A 24,690-nucleotide genomic window follows, 5' to 3' on the forward strand; every position below is an offset into this window, starting at 1 on the left:
TCTCGTGGACAATCAACAAAAGAAAAAAGAAGACAGAGAGAGAGAGAGGGGGAGAGAAATAATGCTGAATGTACATAATTCGTGATAGCAAGTAAGAACTATATAAGTAACTACGTCAGTATAGAATCGTACCGGTTTGTCGACCTACTATCTAATGAACGAGCTATGCCATCGTAGGCTTTCGAAGAGACTACCGATGACGAAAGAAATACACGTTACGAATAAAGAGAATCAAGAACGTTGGAAGAGTCATTATTTCATGTAGTTGTTCGTTCATTAAATGATACTTCGTGCTACGAATAAATAAGTAGTTGGAAAGTCATATAATTCTTCAAAGTTTAAATCCTCTTACAAACATACGTATAATTTTAATTTTATATATATACACATATATATATATATATATATGTATGTGTATACATATGTGTATGCATATGCATGTATGTATCTATACATATGACTTTCCTCTTCGCACGTATCGCTTCACTCGACGAATATGTACTAATGCGATAATGCGACTTAAGTGCTCGTTAAATTTCAAAACTGTTCTCTTCCACCTTTTCTCCTTCCACGTTCGCCCCCATCCTCCTCAATAATCTTTTGTCTAACTACGATTCTTAGTAAAATCACTCGAGTCGAACAATCGTAACAATTTGCAAGAACAATTCTACTTGAATGTAAAATAAAGTAAAAAAAAAAAAAGAAAAAAACAAAAAAAAAAAAATATATATACATACAACAAAAAGAAAATGATAGAACACGTTTTTTATCGATGATAGGAGAGGAGAGGGGTGGATATCACATCAATAGCACTTTTTTTTTTCCCAGAATAAAATATTTTTTCTTCTCTGCGTATTAACACAGATTTCTTTCAATGAAAATATGCATTATTCATGGTTTTTCTTTCTTTTTTTTTTTTCTTCTTCCTCTATGCTTGTTAACAATGTTTGTTAATATTTTTGGTTCTTTATTTATTTAAATATTATTATAAATTTTGTCAATCGATCAACAAATATCTAAGGAAATATTAGTCGAAGGTTAGACCAGTCACCGTTTATAATGGATTTGACCTTTCCTTTCGATAATACTGAAAAAGAAAAAAAAAAAAAAAAAAAAGAAGAAAGATACAAAAAAGTAAAAAAAAAGGACACCGAGCAAAAGCAAGTTTCTATCTGTTTGAAGGTGGCCTCGCGAAAAATGAACTGGAGAAACGTGAAACAAATGTAATCGACTTTACTCAGCTATCTCGTGAAAGAGAGAGGAAAGAGCGAGGGGGAAGGGAGAGAGAGAGAGAGAGAGAGAGTGAGAGTGAGAAAGAGAAAGAGAGAGAGAGAGGCAAATAAGTAAGAAGAACATAAAATAAAGATAAAGACGAAACGTGATTGTTTCTCTCCTTTTACCAGAGTGTGATGTCAGGATAAAAGAAATCAGAAACAGATGTAATTAATTTAATGAATAAACAAAGCGTGAACGAATGAAAGGTCATATGATAAAATTAGCATTTCGTTTTAAGCTTCCTTTTCTTTTTCTTTTTTTTTTTCCTTATTTTTTTTTTTTTTTTTTTTTCTTTTTAATTTTTTATTCCTAGAATATGTAATAGGAAAAGGAAAGCGAGAAAGAAAAACGAAGAAAGGGAAAAGGAAAAAGGGAAGGTAGAGGAAGAGAAAAAAAAAGTTAAGGATCAATTTTTATTCAATTGTCTTCCGTGAAAGGAAGAATAATCTCTTTGATTTCACAATGATCTTATTTATTATCTATTATCTATTATTTATTGTTACTTTTGAAATGACGATAAATCAACGTAGAAAAAGGTTCGAAGGAATGAAAAAGTCTATATGAGCGAAAGAGTAGTAGGGGTTTACCGGCGAATGGAGAACTCGCGCTCCAATTGGCCAACGTAAACGAGGTGTTCGCGGCTAAGTGTCGAGAGTCTAAGCGTGCTTCGAACAGTGTTTGAGAACAAGTGGTACGGAAACGTAAGCAAAGTATATAGTAGATATCCTCTAACTGCACCACTCGTCGTGGGAGTTCAGATCGATTCGCGATTTATCCGCGCAATTAAAAATATATCACGTCTTACGTGATCGAGAGAGAAAGAGAAAGAGAAAAAAAAGAGATAGAGAGTGAAGAGAGAGAAAGAGAAAGGGAGAGAGAGAGAGAGAGAGAAAGAGAAAGAGAAGCAAGAAAAAGATATCCTATTCTTTTTTCTTTTTTCTTTTTTTTTTTTTTTCTTTTTTCTTTTTATTTCTCTCCTTTCGTTCTCTCTTCCTTCCGATCGTCGCGATTCGGCGGCCTAATCAATTTGAAAAAAATGGTGGAGAATGGTATCGATTGTAAGAAGGCGGAAACGAAGAAGAAGCCGGAAATCTTCGAAACGGAAGCGGTCGTGTCGAAAGGTAAACAAAAAAAAAAAAAAAAAAAAAGAAAAACGAAACAAAAAAAAAAAAGAAGAAAAGAAAAATTAGACTTCTTTTCATTTCATTTCATTTCATTTCATTTCATTTCATTTCAGTTCATTTCAGTTCAAATTGATACTTTCGAGTAAATCGATTGAATCAATCGATTCGATCGAGTTTACGAGCGTAATATTTCAAAACGAAACATGTTCCCGTTTAATCTATAAACATTAAAAGAAACTTATCTCTCAAAGACAAATCCATCATGTTTATATGTAATCTTATTAATTATTGTTTCAATGATCATTTATTATCAACGTGCGATTTAATGATCATTATTCGATACATCTCGAGAGAAAATTCGGATGTATAAAATATAAATTGTTGAGTTGAAAAAAGGTGAAAAAGAAAAAAAAAAAAAAATGAAGAAATCTTTCGTATTATCGATCGATACATCGATCCCTTTATAGATATCGTATTATATTTACAGTATTATCGCAATGTTTCATCATTTTTCTTTTCATACTACTTGCAATTAGATCAATTTACATTCCGAGGATGATTTATCGATACGACATATACGTTTAGATATCATCAGGATCTTGGAGAAGATAGATGCGAAAACGATTAACGGAGGAAATTTATGATATAATGAATAATTCCACTTATTGCCAATGAATAAAGTTTATGTAATAATTATCCTTTTAAACTATTCACAACTCGTACAATTTATTCATATGGAAACGCTCATTTATCTTCCGATACGGTTATGCAAACAATTTTTCTATTTCTGTTTCTGTTTTTCTATCTTTATTTTGTTTTCTCTCTTTCTCTCTTTCTCTTCCCTCTCTTCCTCTCTCTTTCTCTGCCTCTCTCTCTCTCCCTCTCTCTCCTTCTCTCTCTCTCTCTTTCTCTCTCTCTTTGACCTTGCTCGCGTCTAATGCAAATACATACAGTATATGCGTAATTAAGTCAACCATTAGACGGTATTAGATGAAATATATTTATTCTTTTTCATAACTTTTTATTATGGCTCTCTTATATCATTATTATCGAATATGACCAAAACATTAAAAAGGAAAAAAAGAAAAAGGATATTTTTCTAATCTCCATTATAAGTCATTCGTAGTCGCGTTATTTTCCATTGTTTTTTTGTTTTCTCTTTTTTCCTTCTGTTTTTTTTTTCTTTTTCTTTTTCTTTTTTTTTTCTCTCTCTCTCTCTCTTTTTTTCTTTTTTTTTTTTTTCTTCCACGTGACCACAAAAATGCAACATGTACGCATATCATGATTAAAGCAGAAATAGGTGTGTCCATTAGATGAAATGTACGAAGATAATCGATCGCTTTGCGAATGCATTCACCGATAAATCATATGCCTTTAATTTACGATCGTCTTCGTTTAAAATAGTAGAGAAAAAGAAGAAAGGTATCGATTGAAAGAAAGTGTTTATAACTTTTATGAAAAAAAAAAAAAAAAAAAAAAAAAAAAAAGAAAAATATTGATGGATATGCATGAATCGATGCTTATCTGAAATCTCGATATCTTTGAATCAAATGATCTGTCATTGGATTATAATCGATAGAAAAGTGATATAAATGAATTATTTTAAACGCATAAATATTTCCGTTAATTATCAAAACGTATTCGAATACTTTAGAATATACTTTAAAAGAAAATCTTTCGAATGAATGAATCGCAGTAATGTTTTTTTTGTCTTTTCTTTTTTTTTTTTTTTTTTTCTTTTTCTTTTTCCTTTTTTTTCCCCTCTGACAATTGAACACAAATCAAGTTTTTATTAGCAGTATAAATCTAATGGAAAAAGATGTGAATTTGAAATGAAGAGAGAACGTAACTTCCGTGTTGAGTTGATATTAGAAATTTGTTGTCATCGATGAGAATAACGTAATTCGAAGGTTATAATACAGTTTGTTAGAGAGAAAGTTACAACGTGGAGAGAGAGAGAGAGAGAGAGAGAGAGAGAGAGAGAATATTCGAATCATTTTCAAGATTCTTGTCACGTTCGCATAATGAATCATTCGATGGCTACTCTCGCGCATAAGATAAAGGAACGTGTCCTCTTCCTTCTTTTACGATATCATGAATATTATTTTACAATTATGTATATAAGTATGTCGAAGACAGAGAAACCGTATTATTGTAACAGATGTTCTTTAATAATTTATATAACTTCACGTGTCCCGAGGTCATAGGAATTATTTTATTGCGCATAAATTCAAGGTTTAGAATTAAATAAAAATTCTAAACAACGATTAAAAGTGTCACATGACCATTATTGTTATTATTATCCTTGTGTTTAATATTTCAATGTTTTCTCTTAAACTTTCTCGAATTTCACATTAGTTATGTCATATGTTATTAGAAAAATAAAATAATAAAAAGTAATACGATATATTGATCAATTCGTATTATACATTTATAGAACTTTTTAATTGGAAAAAAAATTTTGACACCTATCATTGGTATATCAAGAGCGATTTGAACGAGTGAGAGAAAAAAATTATCCAATGATTATTCAAAGTAAACATATTATACTCGATAAAAGCCACGCGTTCGTGTCTTTGATCTACATTGTAACGTGTCAATGAACGTTCTTTGAACTTCTTTACCGATTAAATTCATTTTTCTTCGTTATCGATCTTTCTCCAAAATCTTTCTTTTTTTTTTACCTTAACAACGTCCAATCGATATTTTTTTTATATATTTCCTACTTTATCGACACAGGTTCTCGCTTTACTTGAAGAAATAAGGTTTATTTATCGAGAAAAAAAATTATATTTCATCTAATAACAAATTAATAAGAAAAAATATCGAGATACATATAAACTGGATATATATATATATGTATATAGTGTAAAAAAGAAAATTAAAATGAAATAAACAAACGTCCTTCGTCAACGAGTGTTAGTAACTCTATAAAAGACAATTGGCGTAGGCTTTCCTTGTAACAAGGACGTTATTTTCCACTTTACCAAATGAATAATGAGATTGAGGGCTTGTACGTTTCCTGTTGTCTCCACTACAAAGTTATATCATGTGAGTTAGAATGATTAATAATAGTGTAAAAATCTAAATGACCGGATTTCATTTCCGACACATTACGTTTCTAGTGGTTGGACCACAAAATCACTTACATCCTTCCTCTTTTTTTTTTCTTCTTCTACCTTTCAAATTTTTCCATAATTCATTTATTTTCAAATCTACGATATCACAATAGGATCAAACAATATATTGATGCAAATTATTATTTGTTGCTAGATAAAAAATTGTTACAACAAAAAGAATCAAGGTTCTTTCTATTGCAATTGTTTTTCATTAATTTTGCATAATTTTTATTACATTATTATTGCGCATTTAATTAATATTATTTGTCGGTATTCCGATTATTTACCATCGAGCGTCGGTAATATAGAATACTAACGTACCGATGTAAGAAATAATAAACTTTACCGACGTGATAGATAGTAAACTTTGTCGATATAAAAGATAGTAGACTTTACCGACTTCTAAAAATAGAAAAGATACAAAAAAAAAAAGAAAAAGGAAAATATACTACGAAAGTTCTATTTTTGTAATCAATTGTTGTTTTCGACTTTTCAAATGAGACATATTATAAAAATAATATTTTGAAAATATTTTCGCGACGATATACAAGATATTTAAATGACGGAACTGTACAATGTTCATTAATAATTAATATACGATATCTTTAATAATTTATGCTTACGCAATTTAAAATATATAGCATCGTCATCGCGAAAGTAACAGAATATTGCATAACTATCAGGCAAATATGTTCCAGTGCACGATTACTAACCAAAGATTATTGAGCAAAAATCTTTGGCACGTTTTTCAGTTTTCAACTATTAATAAATAACATCGTATAATATAACGATGTATCTTCTTCAACTAATATAATATTCAAAGAAATGATTATACATTCTAATATATACATGTACAATCGTAAGATGAATAATCGACAAACTTTCGGTGCAACGTTCGTGAAAATTCGGAAAACTACAAAATAGCTGAATCACTTATTTTCGATACATAAATATACACATGGACACATACATACGAGTATGCATCTAATTTTAGGTGGATGACGGTAAAGCTTGTACAAAGTATATTCATAAAAGTTAAAGATGACGTTAATATAAATGATCATAGGAACGATATAGTCAGATAACGAATCTTTCAATTATATTAAAGAAACTAGTGTCTTTCTTTCAGATATCGATTGATTTTTATATCAATAACAGTGCTCGATCTTTTTATTGATATTATTCTGTAATCATATTGAACGTTCACAATAATTGTTAAAGATAATAACAATAAATTAAAACATGACTATCTGGTATAATATCGAACGAAAATTTTGTTTTTTGTTTTTTTTTTTTTTTTTTTTTTTTTTTTTTCGCATCATATTACGACAAGTGCAATGACAATAATAAAGTTACGTAACTTGGTATAATGTTTCTGACGTTAAGAAATTTATTGATTCATTAATCATGTTCTATGAAGTATTTGACTGATATATTCGAAAATTTATTAAAGAAGGAAAGAAAGAAAGGAGGAAAAAAAAGAGAAAAAAGAAAATATATAATTATTACATTCGTTAGATGATTAACAAATGGTGTCTCATTGCAAACTAAGTCGAATGCTTTACATTTTCCACTTGATAAGAGAACAAAATAAAAGATTCCATGAGTATGTTTTAGTATATAACGCTTTATAACGTCGTCATTTTTTTATGTGCTTCAGAGCGCGAATCTTGAAGCATCCTCATCTTATTACACATCTACATACGTGTACTTACTTTTCATTGTGCATTATGACGAACGTATCGTGTAATCATACTGATAATTTATAACTTCCTTTCACGTAAGAACGTGAACACGATATGAGGACGATCGATGTTCATTTTGCAAATGTTACAAAACTGATTAAATTCTTCGTACGTAAGTACGACTCTGATAAGTCTTTACTTTTTTCTTCTTTAATTTTTTTCTTCTTCTTTTTTTTTGGTTTTTTCTATCTTTTTTTCTTTTTTTTTTTTTCTTTTTAACAAATACGTTAAAAAAGATTCGAAGCTACGATTTGATTTCGCACCTAACAAAAATGTATAAATGTTTTGCATCCTTGTAAAGACAAAACGCGATAATTAACCTTACTTTTTTCAAGGTTAACTATGACGACTCTCCAAACGCAATTATTGCGTCATTCGTGAAATAACGATGGTACACCAAGTATAATATTTATTGTGCCATTGAGATCAGCGTGTACTCAATTATACGATTACAAAAGTGAGATACATTCTGAGACACTTGGTATATTAGTATAATAACTACGAATACCATGACAAAAGTTAATATTGATGATATATCACATTCCTTGTAACAAAAAGAAGAAAGTTATTAAGCATGAATTTAATCGAGATGTGTTGTCTGATTAATATTATTCTTTATATAAAATGATAAATGATGAATGTTAAAATTGCGAGTGGTTCGTTCAACGTACGTGTAAGAAAAAAAAAAAAAAAAGAAAAGATATCAGTTACATATTCGATTATTATTATTCATATTTTTAATGAACTACTGTTAAAAAGAAAAAAAAAAAAAAAAAAAAAAAAGAAAAAAAACGAAAAATCTGAAAGTATTCTATTACGTAAATAAAAAAAAAATTGTTTTTCCCTCTTACGAATCATTGATTATTAATTAAACAAACAGATATGAGACATAACAAAAAATTTAATATTATTATTATTAATATTATTATTATTATTATTATTATTATTATTATTTCGTAATAATGGACATATTTTGGCGCGCGATGTAGCAATTGGTTGGGAATCTTGGCGCGAGAAAGATGGCGCCAAGTTCGTGAGAGCTCTTTATTGGTCAGGCTAGTTGCGCTTGCGCATGCGCGTTATTAGTTGATTGCCATCGTCAATCGTCGACGACAAGTCGCGGAAAGAACCGAGGATAGGAATCTAAGAGAGAGAGAGGTGTAGGGGGAAAAGAGAGAAAAAGGAGGATGATCATTATTGTCGTCGTTGTCGTTTTCATTCTCGTCGTTCTTGCGATCTTTGTCGATACGTTATCATCGTCTTGTACGGGTTTACCACGAGGTTGGCGCGCTCGCGCGCTCCTTTACGATCTCATTCGTCGTTCTCGTCGTGATCATAGTTGGTTGTGTCGTTCAATGTCGCATTAACCATAGACGTGATTACCGGCTACTCGTCTCTATCGAACGAAACTTCGTTTTATTCCTTTTTTTTTTTTTTTATTAAAATATAACATTACGCGTTATTAACGTTTCAATTCGTAATTATATAAAAAGTGTGTATATCATTTTAAAAAAGAGGAAGAGAAAAAAGAAAAGAAAAAAAGGAAAGAGATAAAGATCTCTATCCCTCTTTTTTCTTTTTTTTTTTGTTTCTTTATCTTCCCCTTCTATTGATATCTTTGCCGTCGTCGTCGTCGTCGTCGTCGTCGTCGTCACCGCTGTCGCCGCCGCCGTCGTCGTCGTCGTTCGACGTACAAATTTTCTTACATCTACTTTTGCAAACGTGCCATGAGTGGTGGTAGAGCCAATGGCAGTGAGAGCAGGGGACGAAGGAATGGCCACGTGCTGGTGTGGGAACAACCGGGTTTGGAAGAGAACGACAAGCCGGTGCGAAAACGAAGAGGTACGATTTTTCGTTTTCTGCGTTGTCAGTTTCCCTTGTTGTTAGCATGAAACATATACGAATATTCTTTCTCTTTCTTTCTATCTTTCTGTCTCTCTTCCTCTTTCTCTCTCTTTCTTTCTCATTTCCTTTTCCAGTATAGCTCTGTCTCTATCTTTCTTCCTCTCTCTCTCTCTCTCTCTCTCTCTCTCTCTCTCTCTTTCTTTCTCTCTCTTTCTAACTTATCATGAGTAGTCTTGTCCCATCTTTTTCCCACCAACGCCATCGAAACAGCCTGGCCGATCGCCCGAGATATTTCGCTTCGAGAATAGCATGTCGAGAATTCGCTTACGTCCGAGGAGTGTTCAGAAGAAACACGCTACTCGCACCGGTTAAGAGGGAAAAAAAGAAAGAAAGAAAGAAAGAGAGAAAGAGAGTGAGAAAGAAAGGAAAGGAGTGATAGAAGGGGAGGGAGGAAAAAAAGCACTAGCACGAGACACGCACGTGCACTACACTCCGCGTGTCTGCCACTAATTTTATTTGCCCTCTTGTTAATAAATTATATTTTTCAGAGTCATGAACGTACTCATCGAACATTGAAATTATCAATGAAAGAAAGAGAGAGAGAGAGAGAGAGAGAGAGAGAGATTATCACGATATTTCCTAGAATTTAATCGCATCGGTTTGATTTAATTTTTGACGTATTAAGATGATCCATATATACGCATATCTATTTTTCAATAATTTTTATTTCTCTCATTTTAATTTTGATGACTTAACAATCTGTGTTGTACTTGTACTTTTGGCACGAGATATTTTGGTTTATTAGAAGAGATTTTCTGGAAAATTGACGACAGACGTAAACGAGTCGTGTGCAGATAGAAATAAAACGTCAATGGGTTATATTTAATGATTTGAGAAAAAAAAAAAAAAAAAAGAAAGAAAAAAAAGAAAAGAAAAAGAAAAAACAAATACGTTCATTTTCTTTATTTACCAAAGCCGTTGGTTTTTCTTCACACATGCGTACTCATATATTAAAGTAAATTAAATTGTATTAAAAATTATATTAAATTAATTTTATGTAATATAAAATTAATAATATTTAATATAATTTAATATGAATTATATTACAAATTATATTAAATATTATATTAAATATTATATTAATTTAAATTATATTAAAGTAAAGTAAATTAATGTCTATTCCAAGTTATAAATGAAAGAGGAGAAAGATATTACATTTATAACGACATATAATCAACGTTATCTCGATAATCGTTGGAATAGCTTGGAACTCGGATTATTCTCCTTTTCTACGAGGAAAGAATTTTTTTATTTTGTCAAAATTCTAATTAGGCAAGAGAACACATGTCTCATATTTATGTAAATCTTTACGACTCAAATGTCATATATTTTTATAAAAACTTAAAACAATTTATAAGGATCGATTGTAAAAAAAAAACTAAACGAATGGAGTATACTAAGGAGGAGTACTCAATTATAATATCTTATAGAGAGAAAAAAGAAGAGAGAGTGAGAGAGAAGTGAGAAAGGTTATGTAATAAGTAGGAAAATTTAATCGGTAGATAAAGTCTCGAAAGTGTTGAAGACTACGTGAATCATATTGGAATCTTTTAGTTTTGACAGTGGAAAAAAAACAAATCAAAAAATAAAATAAAACATAAGAATATATTTCCTCTTTTATGGGGGAACAAAAAAAAATCTAATCTAGTTAGATTAAAACTAATGCACGTTATCTTTTTCAACTTCGAGAAACGCTGGCGTGGCATTTTTTCATGTCTGACACGAGTCAAGGTCATGTTTTAAGATTGTATATAGAAGCTTATAACGGTTATTGTCGAGAAGAAGGTAGCAGGATAAATGACGAAATGTGATTGGCCATAAATTTTTTATTGTTAATCGATCTAATTTGTTGGATTCTTTTTTTTTTTTTTTTTTTTTTTCTTTTACATCGATCATTAAAATCGATTATTTCATATCGTTTTTCTTTTTATCATCTTTTCTTTTTATTTTTTTCCTTAAAAAAAAAAAAAAAAAACGGTTTGATCTATAACAAAAGAAAGTATTTCATTGGTTCTTCGTATCTACGCATTTATTATGGCGTCAATGAATCGTTCGGCTTGTTATAAGAAGAGTTTTTAATAATGTCAGGATCGAAGAAGGAAAGAGAGAGAGAGAGAAAAAAAAGAATGCTTTCGCAGTACGACTGGTTTGTTGTTTCCGTTCTTTTTGTTCTTTCTATTATCCTATTTCTTCCCTTGTTTGAAAAGAGAAAAACGCTCATTATTTTCGCCTAACAATGGATTCTCCTCCTTCTCTTCCCCTCCTATCACGTTTCGGCTTAGAACTATTTTTTTACCGCGTATACCACGTGCTTTGGAGCGAAGCTTACCGAACTTTACCGAAGATGACCGATTTTCATCGATTTTCATACGATTTACATATATACATCATCTTTCTCTCTCTCTCTCTCTCTCTCTCTCTCTCTCTCTCTCTCTCTCTCTCTCTCTCTTTCTCGGAATTAATTTGTTTTTTCTTTCAGTATTTTTCTCGAGTTACAAGATTATATATAACATCAATTTCATTAATATTCCGAAATACAGAAATTTATGTAATACGGCGATCATGTACATGAAGATATTGAATTACTCGGCCGTATTCTATGATATTGGCGCGCATTTCAAAATGATTCAAATCTTTTCAGAAAGATTTTTCGTTTAGTTTTGCAAGGTTCGTATTGTTGCGTGAAAAAATAAAAGAAATGCAATGTGTGTGTGTATGTGTATATATATATATATATATATATATATATGTATACAACACACGATGTAGATCAGTGAATAGGTAAAGTAGATCTAATTGTAATAGGAAGTCAATTTGTATGTGTGTATCTATTGAATTTATTTAAGCGATGCAATAATGAGCAAAACGCGTCTGGATCGTAGCCAATAAATTTGGCCTTCGTTTTCTTTTGTTATCTCAAAAGCATTCCTTGACTATTTAAATCCAAAAGTAATAAGAAAAAAGAAAAGATGTCGAAACTTTGATCCTGATCGAATTATCTGATTGATCGGCTGTTGTTTTCTATCTTGATCGATTCTTAAATATTATTAATCTTGCGTTCTTCTATATATTTATAACTTACACATACATGCGCGTTCGCACATATCCACACACACACGCACATGATTGACGTTCTTATATACATATATATCTGGCATCTGGGGTCAAACGAACAATACCAGATAATGAAAGATCGTTTTAAACAAAACTTCCCTCGGTTCGATAGAATAATTGACTTCAATTTAGTCGTATTTTATATATGCATATATAAATATATACATATATAAATATATACATACATACATGCATACGTAACACATATACATATATACACAATATATGTACAATCAATGTAAGTGCTAAAGTCTCTCTCTTCTTTCGTCTTGTTAATAATGGCGATGATGTGTGTCTGTCAGTAGTTCATTTGTGTGATTTATCACAAAATAACTGAATATAGGCAGATCGCGTACTATCTTTTTTTTTTTTTTTTTTTTTTTTTTTTTTTTTTTATCATTTGATAATGAATTAAGATTATCACAGAACATTTGCATTTCAATAAAAGACAGATGTGCCTGTGTGTGTATAATAGCACTTGGAAAAGTAACAAAAATTGGAAGTAAGACTATAACGGGTCTCCCTGTTTAATCGGTCATGTGTAGTTTATGCAAACGGCGCCATCCCACAAGCAATACTTATCGTTAATACGTGTGTTTATACGTGTGTCTGTCTGTCTATCTATCTCTCTGTCTTTATCTTTGTATAAAAGGAAAACTTATAGATAGACAAATATATCTGTCCTCTTGTATTTACCTGTTTCTATATACAATACACATTTGTATAGACGACGTTTTCATTTGACTAGAGTTGCATTGTTCTTAATAATGACATGAAAATTAAAAAATAACACTTTTACAATCAACAGATTGATAGTATAGATAAAATGCATATTATAAGATAGACAATTCTCTTCTAATACGTTGCGTGTTCTAAGACGTTCCATTTCCGTAACATTTTGCATGAATCATTCAACATTGCGCATTTAAGCTGGATCTGTTCTTTTTCTTTCTTTCTTTCTTTCTTCCTTTTTTTTTTTTTCTTCTTTTTTATTTCTTGGAACTAGTAGATGACTCATGAATCAAATAGAATCAAATTGAACTAAGAAATTAAGAAATTAAATGTGATTATGTCGATTTAAAAATGGTTATCAAAGCATAGCTATATCTGTTAAAATGTCTTCGAATGACAATAGATATCTAATTTATTTGTTTGCCCTATTTACATAGATGTTCTCCAATAATTTGAAAAAAAAAAAAAAAAGAAAAGAAAAAATTATTTAAATGAGAATTTGATGAATTATTTATTATTCTTATCTTTATTTTTTGCGTAAAATTTTCCGTCTATCGAATTAATACATATAAAATGCCTTATACAAACGTATAACATATTTTTTGAAATTAATAATAATGTAATAAATATGTAATACAGATAACGTTTAATTTGGAATTTATTTTATTAACGAACGGAATCATATCTTTTTTAACGGAAAAAGATCTTTTTCTTTTTTCTTCTTTTTCTTTTTTCAATCGATTTCACAAAAGCGTGTAATTTATTTTTTAACGAAAAAAATGTTTCTCATTTTTAGCCCTGGTTGGAACACGTCACGTAGTAACTTTTATGATTTTTCTTGGTATGGCAAATGCCTATGTAATGAGGACCAATATGTCTGTGGCGATCGTTGCTATGGTCAACCACACGGCTATCACAGAGCATCAAGAGATTGTTACGAACGAATGCCAGATCGATTATACCAATAATAGTACGTCAGACAACAGTCATGTGAGTTGCAACATCTAAATTTATCTATTTACGACCAAAATATCTTTTTTCTTTTCTTTTTTTATGATATATATATATATATATATTAATCTTGGCATTTACAGAAAGATGGTGAATTTGCCTGGGATACTAAAAAACAAGGCTATCTATTGAGCTCATTTTTTTATGGATATGTTATTACTCAAATACCTTTTGGTATACTTGCCAAGCGTTATGGGTCTAAATATTTTCTTGGCGTTGGCATGCTGATAAATTCGTTATTTGGACTATTAGTTCCAGTTTCGGCACATTGGGGTTTTCCTTGGCTAATGGTAGTTCGATTTATTCAAGGTTTAGGCGAGGTAAGTAGTCCTTCGAATTTTGCCTAATATATTTGTTATGATTATAAGTTCATCAAATGTTAAAAGAGCATACCGTATATACATGAGATGAGAATGTGTGTTACGGGAAAGTTTATTACACGACTCATTAAAATATTGTCTAAACAAAAAAAAAAATGATATACATAGATTTTGATCTTCTATTTAAATACAGGAAATATACCATGAAATGTATGTAAGTTTTAGGCAAGTTGTTAATTTAATATTTGAAATTATTTCTTTAATATTTTAAAAAGAATTGAACATCCTTTTCTTTTTAATCCATATGTTTTTCCGATGTCTATTATATATAAAATCTGTATGTAGAATTTTTGCTTTTGAAATTTTTGTTTGATTAAAAAGACATAATGTTAGATTTAGAATAAAGGATTACATATTCGTTGAGTGTGAACGCTTTTTGATTGTTTGGGTGTGATTTCCTCCCCCTAGGAATGGATTATCCCTATTGCAGGGTCCAATTGTGCCTTGCACGCACGCATTGTTGGCAAAGTGGATACCACCAAACGAGAGGAGCAGAATGGGAGCCTTCGTCTATGCTGGTAAGCTCGTACAGTGCGATATTTTTTAATGTAGCACTCTTGTACATACCAATTCACCTTGAGTCCCGCAAGTCCTCTGGATATTTCAATGCATCCAATCACTGTGTACTTCTTGCTACGATGGAATTGGAATCATAGGAGTGGACTTTTTTTGGTTCTGACTTATCCACTGTTCTTAATGACTCACAGTAGGTTTCTCTTTAATCATTAGAATTTTGTTATTAATCTATGTTTTGTCTCTGTTATCAACAGGTGCTCAGTTTGGTACAGTCATTTCAATGCCATTAAGTGGTTTGCTGTCTGAATATGGATTTGCTGGTGGTTGGCCATCAATATTTTATGTCTTTGGCGCTGTTGGTACTATATGGTGTATAGCTTTTCTCATTATGGTCCATGAAGATCCAGAAAGTCATCCGCATATTTCTGAAGATGAAAAAAAATACATACTTAGTGCATTGTGGGGAAATGCTGGAGCATCTGTAAATATTTTTTTTTATATATTTCATCCTTTTTTTTTTTTTTTTTTTTTTTTTTTTTAAACGATATTTCCATTCTGCGTATCTATTTTTTCTAGTCTCCACCTGTACCTTGGAAATCAATTGTTACTTCATTGCCTTTCTGGGCTATCTTAATGGCACATATGGGTCAAAATTATGGATATGAAACATTAATGACGGAACTTCCAACGTTTATGAAACAGATTTTACATTTCGATATTAAGTCTGTGAGTAAAAACATTTCAATAATATTTACATAAACAATTAATCAATAGATGACGATATACTTTATATAACATATTTATTATTTCAGAATGGTACTGTTTCATCTCTTCCTTACTTAGCTATGTGGATCTTTTCAATGTTAATTAGTCACGTTGCCGACTGGATGATTTCCGCAGATAAATTTAATCATACTGTTACGCGTAAAATTATTAATAGCATTGGTCAATATGGACCAGCTATAGCATTAGTAGCAGCATCTTACACAGGTTGTAATCCGTGGCTGACAATAAGCCTTCTTACTATTGGTGTTGGTTTAAATGGTGGTATTTATTCTGGTTTCAAAGTGAACCATCTTGATATCTCTCCAAGATTCGCAGGAGTTTTAATGTCTTTCACCAATTGTCTTGCTAACTTGGCCGGATTACTTGCACCTATTATAGCTGGCCATATTATCGTTGGAACGGTAATATAATTTATAATATTTTAATAGATAATTATGAATATATATATATATATATATATATATATTTATTTATTTATTTATTTATTTATTTATTTTTTGTATATATAACTATTTAATATTTTCTATTATAGCCAACTCAACACAAATGGAGGATTGTCTTTATGATATCAGCAGGTGTTTATGTCGTTTGTGCTACATTTTATGTCATATTTGGTTCTGGGCAAAGACAATCTTGGGATAATCCAGATAAAGATGAAGAAAAAAATAACAGTAAAGAATTAGAGGGTGTGAAAACAGTAAACGAAACTCAACATTAATGTGATGTAATAATACTTGCCATGGTATTTAATTTCTGCCATCACAGCTCAATGCTAAACATGTAAATGAGTTCCAGGCTATCACTTCTGCCTATATACATTCATTCCCTCCGTTATCATTTAGCCATGCAGGGTGATTGCGTTACATCATAATATCTGACAATAAGTTAATCTCAAGTTTCTTTCTTTCTTTCTTTCTTTCTTTTTTTTCTCTTTTTTTTTCTCCTTTTTTTTTTTAGTACGAAGAGTGTTTTTATAGCACTGGTCTTTGCATATCAGAATATCCCTGATGTTTATATCGTGTTGTAAATGTTGAATTCAATCAACATTGTCATTATTTCATAGAGTGCGTGTTGAATAAGAGAGAGAAAGGTAAAGAGAATATAAGAGAGTGCATGGATACATAGAAAAGTGAGAAAAATAGATGACTATATTAACATATTCTTCTGGAAGGATATGTATCTACGTTTATAAAATCGTCAAATTTCAAAACACACCTTAAAAGATATTACAGAATTCTGGATTTAATTGGCCAATTAATGGTAATTATTTATTCATATCCTAATTTTTATATAATGAAATTATAAAACTTCAAGAAGCATCAAATATGATACAAAGATATAGAAACAGGACCTTAAAAGAAAAAAGATAAGAAACTACTGGATGATGCTTCGAATTATTTTCATCAATATTCTAATTTTGTTAAAGTATTTTCTTTTTTCTTTTCTTTTTTCTTTTTCTTTTTTTTTTCTTTTTGGAAAATTTTAATTCAATTACATAACACAAAATTGTGATCTGATAGATTTACGTAGTTGAAGTATAAACAAAAAAATATCAACTAGGATCTATAGATCTTTAGAATCTATCTATAGATTTTATATTAATCTATATATATCACATTAACTTGCTCAGCGTTATTATTAACAAGGATACACAAAGATAGATAGATCAATGAGTTTTGTATAGTAGTTTAGAGAATATCTAATTTGGACATTAGTTTGAAAATTTTTATATTTTTAATAAACACAATTTATACTTATTTTTAATAAAACTAATTTATACTTATTAGAAAATCATTGTTATGTAATATATTTACATGAATTAACGTTAATAATATTTGTCCAAATTAGATAATTAATGAAGTTGGCAGCAGTATTAGAGTAAAAGTTCTCATTTGTTCATCTTTTCTTTTATTTTCTTTTCTTTTCTTTTCTTTTCTTTTTTTTTTCGTTATATCACAAACAGTTTATTATCATTTTGTATTGTGTCAGGATGGAATGACTGTAAAAACGGTTGAAAAAAAAAACTGCAGCTGCAGTTCTTTAAAGTTGTTATGAATATTGCACGATGCAATAATGATTTATATATATTGTAGATAGTTGCACGAGATCCTATTAAGTTATAGACTTTAGATGAGTTTTAACTCGTAGTTATTTATATATATATAAAAAAAAAAAAAAAAAAAAGAAAAAAAAAGAAATAAGAATTATTACCTCTGTCACACTTTAAATTTAAGTTATATAAAATGGATTTGTGCCTGGATTTAGTAGGATGCATTTTTCTAATAATTAAGTATTTTCTTTTTCATTTCCTTTTTTTTTTGTTTTTTTTTTTCTTTATTTTTTTTAAGTAGCACAAACTTTTTGTAATCATTTATGATTCTATTATGTTCAGTTTCAATACCACAACCATTTAATTAGAATTTATAAAGGAAGACCAAAAATACATTATCGATTATAAAAATAATCATTAAAATCAACAAGAAAAGTCATTAATTTTCAAAAATAAGGATAATCATGTCTTCCAATTATTTAAAAATTTACTATTTTTGATTATGTAATTTATACCTTCCTAGAGATTAGAGGCACCTACTAAATATAAAAATCCTTCAAATATATTTATTGAATATTGGCTTAATTTATATGATTGCAATCGAATTTGAATCGAATACAAGTGCCTTTTTATTCTGTGATCATATATTAATAAATGGTTTTTATAAATAACATTTGGTAATGTAAAGAATATTTTGTGCTACTTGATTATCTTCGTACATTACTGTGATTGAAAGGTGAATACCAAAGTATTCACAAATCTTTTCTCATTGGGAAATAATTTAAACTCTCTAATAAAAGGTGTACCCAAGATTTGATAAGAATTATTACAGCATCACGTTATTGAAAAACACCATTAATTTATGTAACATGAATATATATGCCAAGATTATAGTATATTTAAAGAACAGTTACCATCTGAAGAAATGTTGTTAAGTAGTTCGATGCAGAATTTTGCAATCCATATTTTGATACGTATATTTATAAATATTGTATATAGTTAATGACACACATGTAATCTAAAAGTATACAAAATTTTATTTTCGGGATTGTAACATATGTGATAATAAATTTTGAAATAAATAAAAACAATGCTGTAAAACAGCAAAATTGCCTTTGAATTAATAATAATAATAATAATAATAGTAATAAATAAATAAAATTAATAATTAAACTCTTAAGGATATTCATGATCATTGGTTTTGAACTTTTGAAAAAGCTTTATTTTTTGTTGGAAAAAAAAAAAAAATTGTACAAAAAGAAATGTTTTTTCGAGAATAATTTATATATTAAAGTAAAATTTTTTCAAACATTCGAGAAAGCTATCTCCTCGCTTAAATCGTCTTCAAAATAAGATCTTACTCATCAAAATCGTTCAATAATTTACGTTTGAATTCGCTGTTGCATAAACACTGTTTTCGACATTTCGTATAATGGCGCCCATTGAATTTAACGACAAAAAAAATGAGGTTGCAACCTCCCCCTCCACTACTGTTTTTCATTTGAATACTAGAGCGGTGTGTGCTTTGTTTCCGTGAAATGGACAATTGCTTCCATGGCTACAAATCACATTAAATATCAACAAAAGCAAACGTACGCCTGACTATGGACATATATCGATCCAGTTTTCTTTCGTATTCCGAGAAGGAATCATCGAAGCTCTCTCTTTACAAACAAAGTATAAAATTAAACAATACTTTTAATAATTTTTAATAATTTTATAAAACGATATACAATGTACACGAAGTATAATAAATTAGTATTTAAGCAATAGTGTACATTCGTTTAGACGTTATATAGATCGTAATATATGTTAAATATAAAATAATTTTTTAAACTCATTTCTAAATTAATTTTTTTTTTTTTATATTAACAAAGTTTATTAAAATTTATTATCGATCGAGAAAAGGTCGATAACAAAAAAATAGAATGATGTTTCTTTGTTTATTACCATATAGCGCTAGTATCGGATTTAATAAATATTTTCGTCACCAGAGGTCTCAGTTATTAGATATTGCAGCGCAATAGCAAACAATGCGGACGTGATAAGAGATCTAATTTCTTGATATTTAAGTTTTGTTCTCTGCTGCTGATGTCATTTAATATCGCTATCAACAACAAGTATAAAATTCAGAATGAGACTTTTAAAATTTGAGCTATTGTCTCCGCTGTGGATATAAACAACTTAACTTGTTTACGAAATTAATAGTTAGTATTTATAGATACGTTATTGCATCGAAATTAATACTTCAGAGATGACATCATTTGATAGGATTGATTAGTTACGATTTATTTTTATTTAGAGTGAAATAGAATGCTGTTATTTTAAAAGAGTAATTATGGATTAAATTGTTCCTTTTTTTTTGTTATATATATATTATAATCATTTTAAATAAGATTTATTATTATTGTTTATATGTATGTATATATATATATATATATATATATATTTGACAGGTAGCATAAGTTAGCCATGTGGATTCTACAACTCATTTGTGTAGTCACATTTGTGACAACAAGTCATTCTAGTGATATAACTGCAGCTGTATTTGGAAATGTGCTCGATGGGATGCCCGCTGCATTTGGAGATTTTAATTCCGATGAACTAACCGATGTGTTTATGGTACGCAAGGATGGCAAAACTGTACAAGTTTTTCTTGCTGCAGAACAGGAACCTTTATTAAGGCCAAATAATGATCTAAAGTGTTCTTTCAAAGAAAGTATCACAAGCGTTGTACCAGGAGATTTTGATGGAGACGTCTTTATGGATATTCTAGTTACAACTCTTAACTCAACAACAAAACTTACAGATGTATATATCTTATGGGGTGGAAATAAAGACTCGGTTGTACAATTAAATTGTACGACTGAACTTTTATTCAGTATGCAAGGGCAGCCATTGGCTCTAGATTATAATCAAGATATGATTATTGATCTTTTTGGTTTGAATAAAGATCATAATAGAAGTTTTTGGATATTTCAAGAAAATAGAGGAACTTATAAGGTCATACCAATGTCAGATAAAGAATATAAAGAAATGGGAAACATAAGACACCCGCATTCACATGCTTTTCTGGATTTAAATAATGATTTTTTGCCAGATCTTGTTGTAACAACAGAAAAGTCTTTTGAAGTTTGGCATGGCGAGGAAAATGGTTTTGTCTTTAATAGACCTATTGATTTACCACATAATGCAAAGGTCATTGGTCAGACTCTTTATCTTGATGTTGAATTAACAGGAAAAGTAGATCTACTTTTGCCACTTTGTTATGATGAAGCGAAACATACTAATTGCACCATAATGATGTATTCCAAAGGTGTATGGCATGATTTGCAAATAAATTTCAGAGATAAGAGTAATACATGGGCATTTATAAAAGGAGATGGTCAACGTTATACTGATGCGATAACGCTTAGAGGTGGAGATTTCAATATGGATGGTTATCCTGATTTATTGGCAACATTAGAATCTACTAGCACTAAACAGCGACAATCGTTTTTACTTGAAAATGTTGCATGCAATTCTTGCAATGGATTCAATCGTACTTTCGATATACGTTGGCAGGCACTTAATCCATTTTATAATGAAACTGTTATGGCAGTATTTTATGATTTTTATCAAGATGGTATTTTGGATGTAATTTTGGTTGAACTAATAGATAAAACTAATAAAATCTATCGTACTGCTGCATTTAAAAACAGTTTAGATTATGATGCCAATTTCGTTAAAGTTATGGTACTCACTGGACGTAACAACAGTATGTATCCAATTTCACCTGGTTCTTTAGGAAAGAAAAAACGTACATACGGCACAAATCTACCAGGACCATCGATAGCTTACAGAACTACCACACAAGATGGTAGTCCACGTAATGCAATTGCTGCTCAATTGCCACAAAGTGCATATTTTTCTTTAAATTTGCCATATACTACTTTTGGATTGGGCAGAACACCAAACTTTGTAGATTCGTTAACGATAGGAGTAAGTTATGAAATACGATCAATCAAATTATATTAATCAAATTGATTGATTAAATTTTGAACGATGGCATAAATTTTTATCGTACAAGGATTTAAATTTAACGTATAATAATTACATTTTTCTTAAATACAACAATATTTTATACAATTACACAATTTTCTTTCACAGGTCGGTGGTAAATCACGAGAATGGCCGCAAATTATTCCCAATTCTCAAATGGTAGTGATACCTAATCCAATATCAAAACCATATAGATGGAAAGCTCAGTTATTTGTTACACCTAGTAAATTAATTTTATTAAGTGCCGCTGCTTTAAGCGGAACGTGCGGCCTTATTTCACTAATTATTGTTTCATTGTATTGGAAGGAGAGACGGGAAGATAAAATAGAAAAGCTTCAAGAGAGACATAGGTTCCCTTTTGATGCAATGTAAAAATAGATTTAAGAAAATATGATTAAGAATTATTTAATTATTTAACAGAATAATTGATCAATAAATAAGTATTGCTTCCAATTTATTATCCCTTTTAATTTACGATAAATATAGCAATAAATAATTTCCTTTTTTTCATTCTTAATAGAGTAACACTTCTGTTCCTGATAGAAATTGGCCAATTCTGATAAAATTCACAATTTATTGTTTCGCCATATGTACTTTTATATAAAACAGGACTTTTTAATATCACACAATATGTTTGGCGCATCGAGTGCGAAATATATCAACAAACGATCTCTTGTTGGAGTATTTTTGGTCGGTAAGCTTGAAGCATAAGACTTCAAAAAATGCTAAACTTACACGAGATTGCTATTGGCAACGGTCATTTTTAATGGCAGGGTTTAAATCATTAAAATAAGGATGCGCCATAGCTTCTTCTGCTGACAATCGCAGTGCCGGATTGCACACTAATAATCTCTGAAAATATTTGAAAAAAGTTTTAATATGTATCTATATAATTTCTTTTAAAAATCAATATGATATATAAGAGATCTAGCTTGCCTGTAATAAATCTTTTCCTCTTGAGGTAAGTTTTGGTGTAACTTGAGCCAATCCTTGTGTTGGATGATATTGTGGAAAAGGTTTGTAATCTGGCAAGATTGTTAACTCTGGCCATGTTTCTTCTGTTGGTGTACCCAACATTTTAAAAATCCTTTTCAATTGATCATCCACATCAGAACCAGGAAAAAGCGGTCTCCCTGCATTAGCTAACTCTATACGAGTAAAATATACAAACAGATTATCAATTTCTATTATCCAGATTCAGTATTTTATTTTTATAATGGATGTACCAGCAAATATACATCCTGCACTCCACATATCAATGGACGTTGTATATAGTTTTGCTCCAAAAAGAACATCTGGTGGACGGTACCATAATGTAACAACCTCAGCAGAATAACATTTAACCGGAATGCCAAATGCTCGTGCTAATCCAAAATCAGCAAGCTTTAACTCGCCATTCTATAAAAATAAGGTAATTTAGAATCATGAGATTATATAATGTATAGATAAAAATTATACCTTATTGATTAGTAAATTTTGTGGTTTGAGATCTCTGTGGAGAACATTACGGCTGTGACAAAATGCTAGTCCACGTAATAATTGGTATCTAGAATAAATAAAAAACATGTGAGATAATCATCATTCTCATATATGTATATATATGTCCATATATAGCCATAAAAACAAGACAGATTCTTACAAGAATGATTTCACTACGTCTAAATCAATTTCTCCATTCAAACTATCAAAGTATTTTTTAAGATCTTGATCGCAGTGCTCAAAGACTAAAGTAAGTTTCTTATCACTATGCAATACATCATAAAGACGCACTATATTTTTATGTTTTAATTCTTTTAATAAGCAGATCTCCCGAAGGGCTGAGGATGGCACACCCTATAGAAATAATAGAAAAAATGGATGATCAGTATTATTCTTTCTCATGATTGAAAATAAGTTATAGATGATGAAAATAACATTTAGATATACCTACTTCGTCGTCATCGTCCAAACGTACTCTTTTTAAAGCGACGATCTCGTGAGTTTCGCGGTTCTTCGCTTTGAAAACGGTGCCATAAGTGCCTGAAAAGAAACATCGTTTAACAATGACAGTTCGCGTTATAGTGACGCATCTAATGTCACACAACACACACAAGAGGCGCCGACGATTTATCTCGGTTTTTAATGTTAAAGTAAATGATCAATTCGTTCATTGGAAACGTACGATTAACGTGATGACAATATCGTTCGCCTACCTTCTCCTATTTTTTCGAGTTTCTCATATTTTTGCATATTTTTGGCGTTACTTCGGGCGGAATGCACACGCACAGTGGTTACCGCTGCGCCGTGACGACTAAACTTCGCGCATTTAATATAGATTACGCGCGGGAATTCAAACTCATGAATTATTAAATTAAACACGAGGGAAAATAATTAATTAGATTCTATTGATCGATACGCGATATTTTCAAAGATAAAAGAATAATAGGTTCTTTTATCAACAGTACAGAACTCGTTTCGTTCAATATTTCTCATTTATTATTAGTCTGTTATTGATCGTTCGATAATTTATTTGCTATATAATTTTTGTCATCCTCCTCATAATCATACGACTTATAATACGATTACAAATTATATCTTACATTATATTTAAATATATATTAGGATATATATATATATATATTTGCTATTAGAAAATGATTTGTATATTAAATAACAATATATATTTTGTAAACAAAAATCAGATAATATATTTGCAAGGTTTTTATACGTTAATATCTTGTCACGTGATATATGCGTGTGTAAAAAAAAAAGAAAAAAAAAAAAAAAAGGAAAAAACAACGGACGATTCGTTTGACATGTTTCGTATTAACCACTTAAGTCAAAACATTCAATATCGTCTGCAGATAAATAACAATTATTATTATTATTATTATTTGTCTCATTGAAATGTGT

The 24,690-nt window shown here is 30.0% G+C and overlaps 3 protein-coding genes across 5 annotated transcripts; 2 read left to right on the forward strand and 1 right to left on the reverse strand.

Annotated features, from left to right (window-relative positions):
* Positions 1–1,867: 1,867 nt before the first annotated feature.
* LOC124429390 (putative inorganic phosphate cotransporter) lies at positions 1,868–18,866 on the forward strand. 2 transcript variants are annotated; one of them, XM_046974599.1, is made up of 8 exons: positions 1,868–2,396; positions 13,811–14,004; positions 14,109–14,345; positions 14,836–14,923; positions 15,176–15,402; positions 15,498–15,647; positions 15,734–16,108; positions 16,240–18,866. In XM_046974599.1, the coding sequence occupies exons 1-8, from the start codon at positions 2,312–2,314 to the stop codon at positions 16,423–16,425; spliced, it is 1,542 nt and encodes a 513-aa protein (XP_046830555.1). In that variant the 5' UTR covers positions 1,868–2,311; the 3' UTR covers positions 16,426–18,866. The 2 variants fall into 2 exon arrangements, with proteins under 2 accessions (XP_046830555.1, XP_046830554.1); XM_046974598.1 differs by lacking the exon at positions 1,868–2,396 and adding an exon at positions 8,825–9,105.
* Positions 18,867–19,770: 904 nt separating this feature from the next.
* LOC124429423 (T-cell immunomodulatory protein) lies at positions 19,771–22,251 on the forward strand. Of its 2 annotated transcripts, none has more exons than XM_046974687.1 (3): positions 19,771–20,089; positions 20,214–21,738; positions 21,907–22,251. In XM_046974687.1, the coding sequence occupies exons 2-3, from the start codon at positions 20,230–20,232 to the stop codon at positions 22,168–22,170; spliced, it is 1,773 nt and encodes a 590-aa protein (XP_046830643.1). In that variant the 5' UTR covers positions 19,771–20,089; positions 20,214–20,229; the 3' UTR covers positions 22,171–22,251. The 2 variants fall into 2 exon arrangements, with proteins under 2 accessions (XP_046830643.1, XP_046830642.1); XM_046974686.1 differs by having other exon boundaries at positions 19,771–19,964.
* LOC124429424 (cyclin-dependent-like kinase 5) lies at positions 22,236–24,112 on the reverse strand. Its single transcript, XM_046974688.1, has 7 exons — positions 23,991–24,112; positions 23,729–23,817; positions 23,438–23,631; positions 23,257–23,344; positions 23,025–23,196; positions 22,735–22,946; positions 22,236–22,650 (listed from the first exon to the last, which is right to left on the reverse strand). The coding sequence occupies exons 1-7, from the start codon at positions 24,025–24,027 to the stop codon at positions 22,543–22,545; spliced, it is 900 nt and encodes a 299-aa protein (XP_046830644.1). The 5' UTR covers positions 24,028–24,112; the 3' UTR covers positions 22,236–22,542.
* Positions 24,113–24,690: the final 578 nt, after the last annotated feature.

Source organism: Vespa crabro, chromosome 15, assembly GCF_910589235.1.
Source record: "Vespa crabro chromosome 15, iyVesCrab1.2, whole genome shotgun sequence".
Lineage (NCBI taxonomy): Eukaryota > Metazoa > Arthropoda > Insecta > Hymenoptera > Vespidae > Vespa > Vespa crabro.